General features: G+C 58.7%; 1 protein-coding gene across 1 annotated transcript in view; it reads right to left on the bottom strand.

Moving 5' to 3' along the window:
- Positions 1 to 768: 768 nt before the first annotated feature.
- Positions 769 to 14437, bottom strand: part of CROCC2 (ciliary rootlet coiled-coil, rootletin family member 2) — an 82057-nt gene continuing 68388 nt past the window's right edge. The window contains 8 exon segments of the mRNA XM_063648415.1: positions 769 to 2361; positions 2891 to 2973; positions 4329 to 4508; positions 5291 to 5422; positions 7791 to 7832; positions 9727 to 9852; positions 10101 to 10253; positions 10650 to 10799. Coding sequence (XP_063504485.1) covers positions 2145 to 2361; positions 2891 to 2973; positions 4329 to 4508; positions 5291 to 5422; positions 7791 to 7832; positions 9727 to 9852; positions 10101 to 10253; positions 10650 to 10799 — 1083 coding nt within the window. The 3' untranslated portion in view covers positions 769 to 2144.

The following is a 14437-nucleotide window of genomic DNA, read 5'->3' as shown; positions in this document are numbered from 1 at the left end:
TCTCCTTGGGAACACCACGGATCTGCGCCGCCTCCACCAGGCTGGCCTCAGGGGCTGCTCCCTCGAGCACCCTGGCCCTGCTGGACCGTGGCTGGGGATGGCAGCAGGGAGATGGACATGGCACTCCCAGAGCCGTGGGTGCTGCAGGTGACAGTGCCTCCACCGTTAGCTGAGTGCTTCTGGCCTCAGCCTGGGCAATACTTCACGTAGGACACACCATGGCCCTCTGGGGCTGGGGTCACCCCACTTTATAGACAGGGAAACCAAAACCTAAAGAATCTGTCTAGGGTTGGGTTGCACAGCTGGTGGGGGCACAGCTGGGACCCCCCGTGCAGGCAGGCCTGGGCTGGAGGCTGGCTGCAGGCCACGTATGGTCTTTTCCCCTTGACTGTGGGAAGGGTGTGGGAAGGGTGTGGGAAGGGGTCCAGCCCCCTCTTCCCTTGGCCTTGCCTCCACGAAGGGGCAGGGGGACCCCAGCATCTGGGGCATGTCCTCTGGTTAACACGGCTCTGCCTGCCCCCTCACCAGGCAGATGGGTCTGGGGCGAGGCCAGTGGAGGGGGAGCCTTGGCCTGGGCTGTCGGGTCCCTGGGCCTGACTCCTCCTGTCGACCTGGTGCAGACTTGTCCCAAAGCAAGGCTTCCTCCTCATCTGCAAACCAGGTGCTCAAAAGGGCTGCTGCGAGAACAGAGGGAGAGCTCTCCAAACCCCAGCACGGTTCTCAGTCATCATGAGACCAGAACACAGAGGCCCATGCACGACCGCTGGACATGTTTAAGAAAATGCCAATGTATTTCCACTAGAAAAATCCTCTTTTCCTAAATACATGTCTTTATGTTGAATAAGTTAAAATAGCATCTCCTATGCTGATTTGACTATTTGTTAAAATTCAAAATTCTGAGGCCCCCACATTTCAAATGTTCCCCATGAGCAGCTAGGGCAAGGAGGGTCCTTAAACTGCCAGAGAGCGAGCTGTCTCATCACGGGTGCCTTTCATTGTGATACTAAGAAATCACCTGGGCCCCTCCCACCTGCTGTGCGTTCCCTTCCTCTGCAGCCGCGCTGGACGCCTCTCCTGTGCTGGGAGCTTCGGTACCTTTGGGCGCTGCAGGGATGCAAAGAGGGAGGCGTGGACACCGCATTCCCGGGGACACATGGGGGCTCCCGCTGCCGGGGGCTGGAGGGACCGATGCTGAGTCTCCTGCCCACAACTGGGAACCTTGAACTTCTGTTCCTCCCTCGCACCCTGGCCATCCCTCAGGTCCTTCTGCTGGGCTGCGGAGTGGGAGGCCCCCTCTATGAGGAGACTGCGGATGGGGAGGGAAAGCAGGGAAGGGACATGCCTACTAAGTGCCAGGCCCTGAGCACCACACGCTGCCTCTCAGTGACCCCCTCCACCCGCCATCTGGCAGAGAGCTCTCCAGCAGTGGGGGCAGGCCTGCCTGCTGTCCTCCACCCCTGACTGGCCACAGCAGAGGGTGCCTATTGGGGCACCTGTGCCACACTGACTCCTCCTTTGCCCAGAGTAACATCCGCTCATGGGTCACCAAGCTCTTCCCCTCAGAGCCCAGGCTGAACCTCAGAATCCTTCTCAACACAGCCACCAACAATCAGGCAGAGGTGACAGACAGGAAGGAGCCTATATGCCCACCTCTCTTTAGCTATTGATTTTGCACGATTTACAGCATATGGTAACTCCATTACTAAATCCACCAGAAAACCAGGTGTGCCAGGACAGACTATTTTAAGTCCCAGAGTGATCTTGAAATAGACACTGTTGCACATTCAGCCAAGGCTCACAGTAACTGTGATGGGGTGGGGGCCGGGAGCCTCTGGCCTTGTACCCTTAGGCCAGAGTCCTTGCGACCAGGATGGGAGGCCCCTGCGGTACATGCAGGGATTCACTGGGCTGGCTGGTGCCCCACAGATATCACAAATGACCACTTATAAAGCATGCAGCCCTTTGGAGAGGAGAACAAGTCACTCTGAGCAATGGTGATGGAGACGAGGAGTGCAGATGGACACAGGTGGCCCACGCCACAGGCCCAAGATGTCCGCCTGGGTCTCCATAGCAACCCGGCTGGAGTCCTGCAGGACAGTTCCCAGGGTTTCCAGGCCAGGAACATGGGAGGCTCTGTAACAGCTTTAAGTGTTACACTCCCCTTCTTCTGGCGGCCAGTGAGTCACGGGGACTTGAATCTGAGTCACTTCCAGCCACCTGCCACCGTGACGGCCGCAGTTCCTGGATGCAGAGGCTCGCAGCCGCTGGGCGTGGGGATGTGGTGGCTGGCTTTGCAGGACATTATGTTTTTGGCTCCGGTTGGTGGAAATGTTTCCCACGTGTTTTCCCGTGTTTACAGAGCTGAGGGCACGGAATGAAGCCGGGGAAGCCAGCCTGACGGGGCCTGGCCCCGGGGGTCTGGCCAGAGCAGCTCCTCCAAAGCGGAAATGGAGTGCCCGGTGGGGGCAGGTTGTGAGGACGCCAGGCGGGGGCAGGCTGTGAGGATGCCCAAGCCCCCGCTCTCTGCCGGAGGGGAAGGGGCTGCCAGAGATGAGCGACCTGCAGCGTGGTCCAGCACCAGCTGCAGGCCGAGTCTCCAGGGGCGGGAGGAGCTCTGCAGTCAGCGGGCTCAGAGTGCACCGCTGCCTGAGGACTCTGCAGAGTGAGTGGTGGCCCGGGCGGTGGCTGCCTGCACCCTGTGCTTTCTGCTGTCATCGTGCCTACCCCATTTGAGCTTTGTCCCTCTTGTGCAGAGCACAAGGCATTGGTTTTCCCAACAGTGGTTCCCCCAGCAGCCTAGGGCCTCCAGCACCTTCCCCAGGGCCGCCTGCCCCTGGCCAGTCAGGGCTGAAGGCGGCTAGGCTGCTGGGTGCTATGCAGCAGGGCTCACTGTCCTGTCTGGAAGGCCTGGCTGAGGTGGTCCTGTTGCCGCCGCTGCACTTCCTGGTCCTTTTGCTACTTCAGGCTGGCCACCTGGGGACAGGACAGTGGCTCAGGTCAGGTGGGCAGGCTGCGTGGCCAGGGCCCCAGGGCATGGAGGCATGGAGGGCTCTATGACAGGAAGGGCTGGAGGCCATGGTCTACAGCTCCCAAGGAGAGGTAGCATGCATAGGACAGAAACATCAGGCAGAAGTCAGACCGACTCCCTTGCTGCCAGAGAGGGATGCGCAGTCCCACCTCTCACCACGGATCTCCACCCTGCCCACCTGTGGAGGCCTCAGGAGTATGGCCACTGCACACCCTTGGTGGATGGGCCCGCTTCTATTCAGGTGCTCAGAATGAGGCCGGGTGCAGTGGCTCATGCCTGTAATCCCAGCACTTTGGGTGGCCGAGGTGGGCCTTGGGCATCAGGATCACCTGAGGTCAGGAGTTCGAGACCAGCCTGGCCAATGTGGTGAAACCCCGTCTCTACTAACAATACAAAAAATTAGCCAGGCGTGGTGGCGGGTGCCTGCAATCCCAGCTACTCTGGAGGCTGAGGCAGGAGAATCGCTTGAACCCGTTAGGTGGAGGTTGCAGTGAGCCAAGATCGTGCCATTGCACACCAACCCAGGCGACAGAGTGAGACTCCATCTCAAAAAAAAAAAAAAAAGCACTCAGAATGATAAGGAAATAAATGTCCTTTTGCTAATAAATTTAGCAAAAGTGCCTTGGTGGTCGGGGACCCTAACTTGGGGATGACACTGGGCAGTCAGGTCACCTCCTGGGCCTCAGTTTCCTCAAGTGTAAAATGAACAGACAGCTCTAAGGTCCTGATAGCTCTGAGCTCCAAGGCTCAGTGGTTCAGCCCAGCAGGTCTGTCACATGTACGTATGCATGTGTGGGTGTGCAATGCACACACATGCCCAAGGCTTGGCTATGCTTCCTTATCCACCTCACTGTGCCTACGTCATCCCCACATATGCCACATGTGCCATTGTTTTCCCTTTGTGACTCTGAAGAACAGGTGCAGGGGCTGCCTCTGCTACAACTGTGCGTGCTAGGTGCTGTCTAAGCACCTCACACATAATGACAGCTCAGTCTCCCAGTGACCCCTGACAGGAACTGTCCTCCCTACCCCACTTTAGAGACGGGGCAATGGAGGCTCAGAGAGGGTGGTGACCTGCCCCAGAATCCACGTTCCACCTCCCAGCGGGATAAACCTGGTGCCCTCGAGAGCAAAGAAGTGCAGGCAGTGCCCGGAGCGGGTCTGGAGCCCACTGGGTGGCAGTGGAGAGCCCCTGTTGCTAGAGGACTTCAAGAAGTCACCTCTACTGGGTGACTGCGGGGATGCCAGTCCTCCATCCCTGCCTCTTCCCTCACCCGGGGGGCTGGGGTCCCGACCTTACCTGCTCTTCCAGCACCTTCACCCACTGCTGGTGGGTCCATTCTTGGGACTCCAGGGCTTGTGTGGCCTGCGGCCGGTCCCCATGCAGACGCTCTGCCTCTGTGGCCAGGTCCGGCTGGTGCTGAGCTGTCAGGTCCTGGAGCCGCTGGGTGTGGGCCTGCTCCATCTCCAGCATCTGGGCCTGGAACGAGAACTCGGGCATCTCACTGCTGTCTCTCACTGAGGGCCACACAGAATCCCAGGGCAGGAGTGCCACAGGGTGTTCCACCTGTCCTTGTGGGCCCCACTGCCCTCTGCCGGTGTTGACCCTGGCCAGGACTGCCCAGCAGACCTGGGGTTGGGTGCACACGTTCAGTCCACGGGCCTTGGGTTTGGCTTTGGCTGGGCTGGAGACTAAGCCACAGCCTCCAGGGTGGGCCTAAAATCTGTTTTAATGGCACCCCGGGTTCCTTTTGGCTGTGCTGGGTGTCCGGAGGGCATCAAAGTTTGATTCTTGCCCATCCTGCCCCATCCCCTGCTGGTTTCTGAGGATGGGGGTGTGTCCAATGTGGACAGGGAGAATGAAGCCTCTGAGTCCCCTTCTTGGGTGTCAGGCCCCTAGGCCTCAGGGGATTCCCCTGCCCCAACACAAGCAGGTAGCAGCCTCTGGCCATGCCCCACAGGCCTCTCTGACCTCCCTCGCCTGGCCCTTGTGCTGCTCTACAGAGCCCGGGCCTGGCTCCCACGGGGACTTCAATGTCTCCAGAAGGGCAGAAGGCTTGGGTCCTGGTTCCAGCTCTGCCTGGGGCCTTGGTCTGAGTCTGTATCCATCACATGCAGAAGCTGGTCCAGCCACCCTCTCCATGTGTGCACGTGTGAGATGGAGGTACACCAGCCACCCCTCTGGAACTGACACCCTCCTGGATCCCAGCCCAGGTCTGCCCCCAAGTCTGGGGTAGGCAGAGCTCCGCTGGCCCGGTTGACCTGCAGCTGCTGATTTTGCCTCAGGGCTCCATCCACCTCCTGTTGCAGGCTGTTCAGAGACTGGTCCAGCTGCTCCTTGTCAGCTCCCAGCCTCGCCACATCCTCCTCCCTCTTCAGTGTCTCTTGCTCCATCTGCAGAGATCCCGGGAGGCAGAACCTGTGGCCTCCTGGCAGGGAGTGAGGTCAGGCCAGCCCTCCTCTGGGAGCACAGGGATGCCTCTGGGAAGGACTCTGAATTCCCCTAAGAGCTGGCAGCGTCAGGAAGGGCACTGCCCTGGGCCAGGACCCCTGGCCTCACCCAGGTCTATCCAATATCTGCAGCCAGAGTGACAGCTTAAGGAGGAGCATAGGGCCAAGTCCCCATCCAGCTACAGAGCAGCAGATGTCCCCATCAACATCCTCAATGGGGGACTCCATACATCTTTTAAGGTGACATCCCAGGAGCTACCCCGCAAACCCCTTATCAGTGTTCCTCCAGGTCTCATGAGCCATGATCCCCTGCACTCTCTGGCACCTGCCTTCTGCTGTTGGCACTCAGGATCTGCTGAGCTCGTACAGGCACAGGCCCTGAGAGCTGGGTACACTTGCTGTCTCAATCCCAACAAGCCTGTGGTATTGGCATCACTATCCCCACCGTCTGTCCTCCTTGTAGGCTGCAGGCTGCCCCAATGTGCACCCTCCTTAGTCATCCACTCCCTACCCCATGGTCAGGAGGGATAAGCTGCAGGTTAAAAATCAGGGAAGGTTACCCAGGAAACAGACATTTTCTATGGGAAAGTTGGCAGGGACCTTTTGTTCCCTTGCGAATGGGCCCTCTGGAGGAAAGGATTGAATCTAAGAGTTCTTTCTTACAGAGAGCAGCACTAGGAGAGGAACACCGTCCACCAGCCCCAGACAGCCTGCTTCCAGCGCCCCCAGATGGCCTGGGGCATGCCTCATGGGTGGTTGGTGTGGACGGGATCCCATCATGTCACAGGCTCATTGGGCCAGGCAGGCGCTGAGGAAGGCTTGGAACCCAGGCCCTGCTCTCCGAACCAGGCTGCCTCCAGGCTCTGCTGTGCCCAGCCCTGAGGGTCCTGCCTGCTGGGGCTGTGTCCACAGGGTTGTCAGCCTTGGGCTGGAGTGCCAGGTCAGTCCTCTGTCCGCCCCAATGCCCTCTGTCAGGTGCTGGCCCTGGCCCAGGATTGGGCAGCAGACCTGGGGCTCAGTGCACACACTTGGCACACCACAAACCTGCCCTCTTAGCTTCAGGGCTGGAGCAGGCCTGGTTTCGGGCCCTAAGACAGAGGGGATAATTTGCGTGGGTAAAGTTCGTTACAGGGTCAGTGGTTGGAACTTTACAAAAAATAAGGGTTCCTTTCTTCTTCAGGACTGAGAAAAACAGAGAGTCCCCTGCACTGAAAAAGGAAGTCCTGTTTCTTTAAAAATCCAGTTACGCTCCTGGAAGTGCATGTTATAAAGAGAAGAGAAAAGTGAAATCCAAAATAAATAAACGGCCACATCCGGGTTTCCCCTCCTGAGACACCAATAAAGGGTTTATGGGTTTGTGGGCCCCTCACAGCTGACCTCCTGGAACTCATTAGCTGTTCCTTCCCTCCCCCTCCTCAGGCTCCAGGGACTCACGGCGGGCACTGTGCCCACAGCTGGCTCTGCGTCCCTGGGCAGTGCTGTCGCAACCAGGGCTGATGCAAGCCCCCTGCTCCTCCACCCCCAGCAGCATCCACGGGAGGCCCCAACACCCTGGCTCCATGGCCCAGGGCTGGGCTCCCTTCAGGAACAGCAGCAGGGGCTGGTGACTGGACCCCATTGGCTAGCCCTACTCTGGAGGGCAGGTGGTCCTTTGTGGACAAGCTGGCTGGTGGCTTTCGTGACTGTCCTGAACTGCTGGTCCCTGTCCCCTGGGCAGGCTGGGCTGCGGGGCCTTCTGCAGGTGGCAGTGAGTCCTTGGGAAGGGCCACCCTGCTCTGGGGTTCACCCCTGAGGCCTCAGCACCTGCCTTCCCCACTTCATAGATGGGGGCACTGACCCTGCAGGGGCCAGCTCAGCAGATGCCATCCTCCCCTCCCCCATCCTGAGTGCCCGTCATCCTTCCAGCTGCCTCCTCTGGAGCCCTGTCCCACTCTGGGGCCCCCTGCCTACTCCCGGAGGGGGGCTGTGAGGGCATCAGAACCCTGGGCCCACAGCTGGTGCAACCCGCTCTGCAGGGCCAGCCTGGGTGGCTGTGTGGGCACCTTCCCTGTTCCTGCAGGGCCTCAGCAGCACACAGCAGAGGGAAAAGGGGCTGTCCCCCAGGCTCCACGAATGGAAGGCCAAAGACACTCGCCCTTCCCGCCCCTCCCCCTGCGCCATCCGGCCTGGGATGGTGAACAAACTTCCCAAGGAGAACAAGCTGGAACCCCCCAGGACGCTGGAGGTAGGCGCTTGTGGATGGGTCGTGATGCTGGCAACCCCGGCTTGGCTTTCCAGGCCTGTCCCTCCAGCTGGGTGACCCACAGGTTACCTTGACCTCTGGCTCTCCTTGATCTCGGCGGCCACTCTGCGGCTGCATGAGCGAGGGTGGCAGGAGAGTAGCTGGGAGGCGGTGGGTGTGGGGCTCTGGGGTCAAGCGGCCATGAGGAGGCCTGGGTAGTGGGCAACAGGGCCCAGGGATGCTGAGCTGGAGGCAGCCCCTCCAAAAGCATCCGGTCCAGTAGGAGATGGGCACAGCTTCCGTGGTGACTCTGGCCTCAGGCCACCAGGACTACCCCACCCTGCACCTTGGACCCACAGGGTGGGTGGGAGCTGTGCCCATGTGCCCATGTGATGCACCACCCTCTCCACTCAGACCCGTTTGTGAGCCAGTCGCCGTGCAGGACCCTGACGGTGTCCTGGAGTCATTTAAACAACCCATGCTGTAGAAACGGCAGTGTCCAGCCCTGAAGCCCCGGACAGCCACCAAGTCCCCATCAGGGAGGAGCCTAACTGTGCAGACAGCTTGAGGGGCCGGCATCAAAGAGAGAGGATGAACAGAAAGAGGGATCGGTGTGAGGCCACCCCGTGGGCTGGGGCCATGTGCCCACTCTGCCCTCACCTGCCAGGTGGGGGCCCTGCATGCACCCAGACCCTGCTGTGGGGGGCAGCGAGACCCCCAGTGTGAGTGCCTGGGTGTGTGTGGAGTGAGTGCCTGGGTGTTTGTGGAGTGGGTGCCTGGGTGTGTGTGGAGTGAGTGCCTGGGTGTGTGTGGAGTGAGTGCCTGGGTGTGTGTGGAGTGGGTGCCTGGGTGTGTGTGGAGTGGGTGCCTGGGTGTGTGTGGAGTGAGTGCCTGGGTGTGTGTGGAGTGGGTGCCTGGGTGTGTGTGGAGTGGGTGCCTGGGTGTGTGTGGAGTGGGTGACTGGGTGTGTGTGGAGTGAGTGTCTGGATGTGTGTGGAGTGGGTGCCTGGGTGTTTGTGGAGTGAGTGCCTGGGTGTGTGTGGAGTGAGTGACTGGGTGTGTGTGGAGTGGGTGACTGGGTGTGTGTGGAGTGAGTGACTGGGTGTGTGTGGAGTGAGTGTCTGGGTGTGTGTGGAGTGGGTGCCTGGGTGTGTGTGGAGTGAGTGTCTGGGTGTGTGTGGAGTGAGTGTCTGGGTGTGTGTGGAGTGGGTGCCTGGGTGTTTGTGGAGTGAGTGCCTGGGTGTGTGTGGAGTGGGTGACTGGGTGTGTGTGGAGTGAGTGTCTGGGTGTGTGTGGAGTGAGTGTCTGGGTGTGTGTGGAGTGGGTGCCTGGGTGTTTGTGGAGTGAGTGTCTGGGTGTGTGTGGAGTGAGTGTCTGGATGTGTGTGGAGTGGGTGCCTGGGTGTTTGTGGAGTGAGTGCCTGGGTGTGTGTGCAGTGAGTGACTGGGTGTGTGTGGAGTGCTCACAGAGGACAAGAGAGCTGCCTCTCAGGTGATGGGGAGGGGGTGCTGTACATAGCAGGCTCCTCCTCGATGGGCCCAAAGAGTGACGGCTAGGGTGCAGGCTCTGAGAAGCTCTGCCTGCTTCCTGGAATGCCATTTCCTCTTTCTTGGGCTGTTTCTCTATCAGTCGACCTGGCGGCTGTGCGCCCCTCATCTCCCCGCCAATGGTTCTGCTCCGTCTGGTTTCATGAGTGGGAGCCGGGTCCACATGCGCCCGGGGGCCGAGCTCAGTGGCCGGGATCACTGGATTACTCATCAGCCAGCAGGTGCCTCCACCTGGCCTCACCTCTGCGGCCCACCCCTGGACACAGTGGTCTAAGTTTGTCTGACCTTTGGGCTTGGAAACCCTGTCTTGCACCGGGGAGGCCGGGGGATGACAGGACTGGGTGATGACCGTCACTTGACCACTGAGCTCTTCCGGGTCTCTCACCCTGTCTGCCCGCGCCCTACCGGGAGCTCAGGGGCCACTATCCTTGTGAGCGTTGAGAGGGGAGGTTGTGGGGCACCTGCACAGGCTGGCCCACCTGTTGCTCCAGCCACAGGGCACACCCCAGGGGAGGGGCTATCTCCACCATGAGCAGGGGCCTCTGGGGCTCTGGGGTGTGTGGTGTGTCAGGCCACTCGGTTTCCAGCAAAGCTGGGCTCAGACACTGGAGACAAAGCCAGGGATTTGCCCTCACCCATGGTGCCTCTCCAGGGAGAGCCAAGGCAGGGCGCACACGACACCACTGGCAGGGCTGTGGCCACCTGCGGGCGTCCTGACCCCGAGCTTAGTGCCACCCCGCCGGCAGGTGAGGACACAGAAGCATGCGTGGGCCAGCGCCTCGCCCAGCCGCGCCCCTGCGGACCCCAGCCAGGAGCTCCTCCCTCTTCTCTAAGGACCACCGCTGCCGCCTACCTGTGCGAGCTGAGCGCGCAGCGCCGCGAGCTCCCCCTGCAGACGCGCCCTCTCGGTGCGCAGCGCCGCCGTCTGCTCCTGCAGGACGCGCCTTTCCGCCTGCGCCTCAGCCGCCTCCTGCCCGCCGCTGAGCCTCTGCGGCCGACAGAGCACCTGGGCCGGAGACGCTGGGCGTGGGCCAGGGATTGGGAGGGCCCGAGTTTCTGAGAGCGAGGTTGTTCCATCTAAGGCTGGCTCTGGCCTCAACTTATTTTCTCCTAAACGGCGTGTCCACAGCTGACTCCTCTGTTGTAGGGGTGCTTACTGTACGGCAAGAAATCCAGCCCCCTGACTCCCTGTGGGCCCCTCCAGCCTCAGTTTCCCTGTCTGTCAGCGGGGGACTGGATGGTGCCTGGGTCTCTGCAGGCCTGCTCACCTGCCTCCAGCCTCTCTCTAGGCCTCCCTTCATGTTGAGGGACTGATTCTGCAAAGGACCACAGGGCCTCTTCCCTGTAGGCCTGTTCACCGCCTCCTGGTGACAGCGTACCCTGCCCTCCTGGTCACCCTCACCTGTTGCAGGGGCTCCAGCGATCCCTCAGCCTTCTGGCACCTGTGCTCCAAGTTGGTGAGCTGTTCTTCCAGCAGCTTCCCCTTCTTGGCCAGGCCTTGGCTGTGCCTTCTGCTCTCGTCAAGGGCCTGGTGCAGCATGTCCAGTTGCTCCTGGGGGGGAAGGAGACACAGGGCCCACCTGGAGACACGGGGTAGGAGGCCCTGCAGGGAAACCCTTGCCTCAGGGCATCTGCCTAGACCGTCTGGCAGGACCGTATCGCTGGGATGAAAACAGCAAGACGTGGTTAAGGACAACCTGAAGTGCGTTGATCGGGCGGTTGTGTTTGCAATGTAACCTCAAAGGTGTGGACCCCCAGGAAGCCTGAGCCGAAAGTCCTGGGGGTCTGGTCTAGCGTGGGCGAAGGTTCGGGCTTGGCAGTTTCTCTGCTGCAGCCAGTGGTCTCAGAGGGCACATCGGTGGCATCCCTGCCCTGCCTCCAGCCTTGGTGGCTCCTACTGCCCTTGGGATAAAGCCTGAGGTGACCCTCCCCAAGGCTCCTGGAGCCTGTTCGGCTCGGGCCCTGCTTGCCCCTTCTGCCGTCACACTGCATGTTCTCCCGCTTCAGCTCCCACCTGGGGACACAGCTAGTCCCAAACTGAGCTCAGGAGCTCCAGAGCCTGTGAAGCTGGGATGGCCCATGATCCCCGCTGTGTCCCTCACCCCTGCGCCCTCTTCTCAGCCCCTCTGCCTTCAGCCTGTCCAAACTGCCATCATCCACTTGGGACCAGTGACAGCCCTTCAGTTTCCTCACTGTCCCCAGGCGCTACCCCATGATGGCTGAGGGTGCATTTCACTTGAATATCATCGGCCATGCCACTGCCTTGCTCTGGGCCTGTGGTGCTCCCAGCTGCCCACAGGACAGTGCCCGGGGAACTCGCCATCACTTTGATCACGTGCACCTGCTGCCTTCTGTGCACAGCCTCCCCGCTGGCGTCCCCACCCTACGCTGCTGCCTTCTCCTCCTGCTTGCAGGAATCCTGCCTCCCTGTCATCCCAGGAGGGAGGATGGCACCCGTGGTGTCCCCTGAGCCCCAGAGCTGGCAGCTGTTGGGCCTTGAGAGGACCCCAGACGTGTGAAGGAGCTTGCAAGGTGTCTGTCATTGGAAGCTTGCTGACTGCAAGTTGGCCTGGTCAGGTCTTGATGAGCCCCCAGCCCTTGCACCTTCCTGAGGGTTTTGCGGGAGAAATGGCCAGCTCCTTCTGGGGTGGCTGGATTCTGAAAACACTCTTTTTTTTGGTCCGACACTTTGTTACTTTAAAAAAGGAAAAGAAGGAAGACAATGGTTGTACCTCAGACTGTGATGCTTCACCCTTTGTGCAATTTTGAAAATTATAGTTTTCTATATAATTTTCCAGTAGAAAAGGAGAAGTTTTCTGCAAATATGGCTTAAATATTTCATGGCAGTTTTAAGAGGTCCCAAACCTCTTGTAATGACTCAGCTTTTATGGAATTTGAATGAACCGTAATAATTGAGTTGTTCTCCTTTAATGCACAGCCCCACTGGCCCCAGTGAGTTGCTCTCATCTCTTTTGTCCCTTTGGCTCTAAATCCTGATGCTGTGTGAGAGGCAGGCTGGCAAAACAAACCTTGAAAACGTGGATTCAGTCTGAGGGCTTAAGTAGCTACAGGAAAGAACCCCAGCCCTTCTCCCCCAGAGCTGAGTGCTCAGGGATGAGCCTGGGCTCCAGAGGCTCCTACCCCAGAGCCTGAGCAGGGATGAGCCTGGGCTCCTGAGGCTCCTACCCCAGAGCCCAAGCAGGGATGAGCCTGGGCTCCTGAGGCTCCTACCCCAGAGCCCAAGCAGGGATGAGCCTGGGCTCCTGAGGCTCCTACCCCGGAGCCTGAGCAGGGATGATCATGGGCTCCTGAGGCTCCTACCCCACAGACTGAGCAGGGATGAGCCTGGGCTCCAGAGGCTCCTACCCCAGAGACTGAGCAGGGATGAGCCTGGGCTCCTGAGGCTCCTACCCCGGCGCCTGAGCAGGGATGAGCCTGGGCTCCTGAGGCTCCTACCCCAGAGCCTGAGCAGGGATGAGCCTGGGCTTGGAGCCAGCATGCGGGGCTCCGGTGTCAGTTTCCTCATCTGGGGCATGGGTATGATGCAGTCTCACAGGGGTCTCGTTGAGACCAAAAGAAGGCTGGGGCCAGGTGCTGTGGCTCATGCCTGTAATCCCAGCACCTTGGGAGGCTGAGATGGGCAGATTTTCTGAGGTCAGGAGTTCGAGACCAGCCTGGACAACACGATGAAGCCCCGTTCCTACTAAAAATACAAAAAATTAGCCAGGTGTGGTGGCGGGCGCCTGTAATCTCAGCTACTTGGGAGGCTGAGGCAGGAGAATCACTTGAATCTGGGAGGCAGAGGTTGCAGTGAACCAAGACCGTGCCACTGCACTCCAGCCTGGGCAACAAGAGCAAAACTCTGTCTCAAAAAAAAAAAAAAAAAAAAAAAAAAAGCAGGCTGGTTGGATTCTGAGATGCCCCCGGGGAAGCTGTTAAAAATGAAGGCTTGCATGGAAGGCTGGGAGTGAAGGCTGGGAAATATCTGAACAGGAGCAGAAGGGACAAAGGCCTCGTTAATAAGCGTCCTGCCGGCTGCACAGAGAAGGACGGGACAGGCCACAAACACTCGCCAAATCCGTCCTTTGGGATCTGGAATTGGGGTCGTCAGCCTCATACCAATTTATCCACTGGGCGACGATGGGCCAATTTGATTGCCCACTGGCAGGTATCCCCTAGTCTCCCTGCACTGGTGAGCTGCCCCATCCTGCCCTCAGGCCACTGCCCTCAGGCCACTGAGTCACAGGACAGAGTTAGCTCTGGACAGTCCTCAGATACAAGGGGGTCGGAGCCGTTCACTCCACACAGTGGGACTCTGGGGCCAGACAGAGGGCAGGGTCTGGTGCCAGTTCATGGTGGCAGGGCCTCCTCTGGACTCTGGCCTGCCCTGCTTCCTCTGTATCTATACTACCAGCCTCTCCTGCTTTGACCATACTAGCATTATAGCCTGTTGTACTATTCACTTTCAAAATTTTCTTGGAAAATCTCAAACATCTATTCTTTCCTGTAAACTTTGCAATCAGTTTGTCCAGTATTCTCTAAACACATCACAAACAAATAGACAAAACCAAACCAAAAAAGCAAATGACCAATAAACAACTGACAAAGCAGGAGCATAAACAAAGATCCACCCAGACGCTGATCAAAAGAAAACCGTCATCCCTGCCCAAAGCCACAGCCTCTCCAGGAAGATGACGTAAGAAACAAAAAGTGGCACAAACACGCACTCATGCTTTCAAATAACCCCCAAATTTAAGAAGAAATAAAAATGGAAACTTCTAGAAAACTGGTAAAAAGGAAAAGAACTCACATCAAAAACTGATGGGACACGTACCAAACCACAATTAGGGAAAATGGGATCACATTAAATGCTCTTACTATTAAAGAGAAAGCCCAAGCATAAACAAATTAGTTATTCCTTTCAAGAAATAAGAAAAGTTACAACAAAAAGAGGGTGTTGGCTGGGTGTGGCGGCTCATGCCTATAATCCCAGCACTTTGGGAGGCCGAGGTGGGTGGATCACTTGAGCTCAGGAGTTCGAGACCAGCCTAGGCAACATGGTTTAACACCATCTCTACCAAAAAAAAAAAACAAAAAACAAAAGTTAGCCAGGTGTAGTGGCATGTGCCTGTAGTCCCAGCTACTCAAGAGGCTGAAGTGGGAGGATCACTTGAGCCCAGGAGGTAGAGA

Source organism: Pongo pygmaeus, chromosome 11, assembly GCF_028885625.2.
Source record: "Pongo pygmaeus isolate AG05252 chromosome 11, NHGRI_mPonPyg2-v2.0_pri, whole genome shotgun sequence".
Lineage (NCBI taxonomy): Eukaryota > Metazoa > Chordata > Mammalia > Primates > Hominidae > Pongo > Pongo pygmaeus.
The sequence above is the reverse complement of the archived record's forward strand: the minus strand, read 5'-3'. Positions and strand labels throughout refer to the sequence as shown.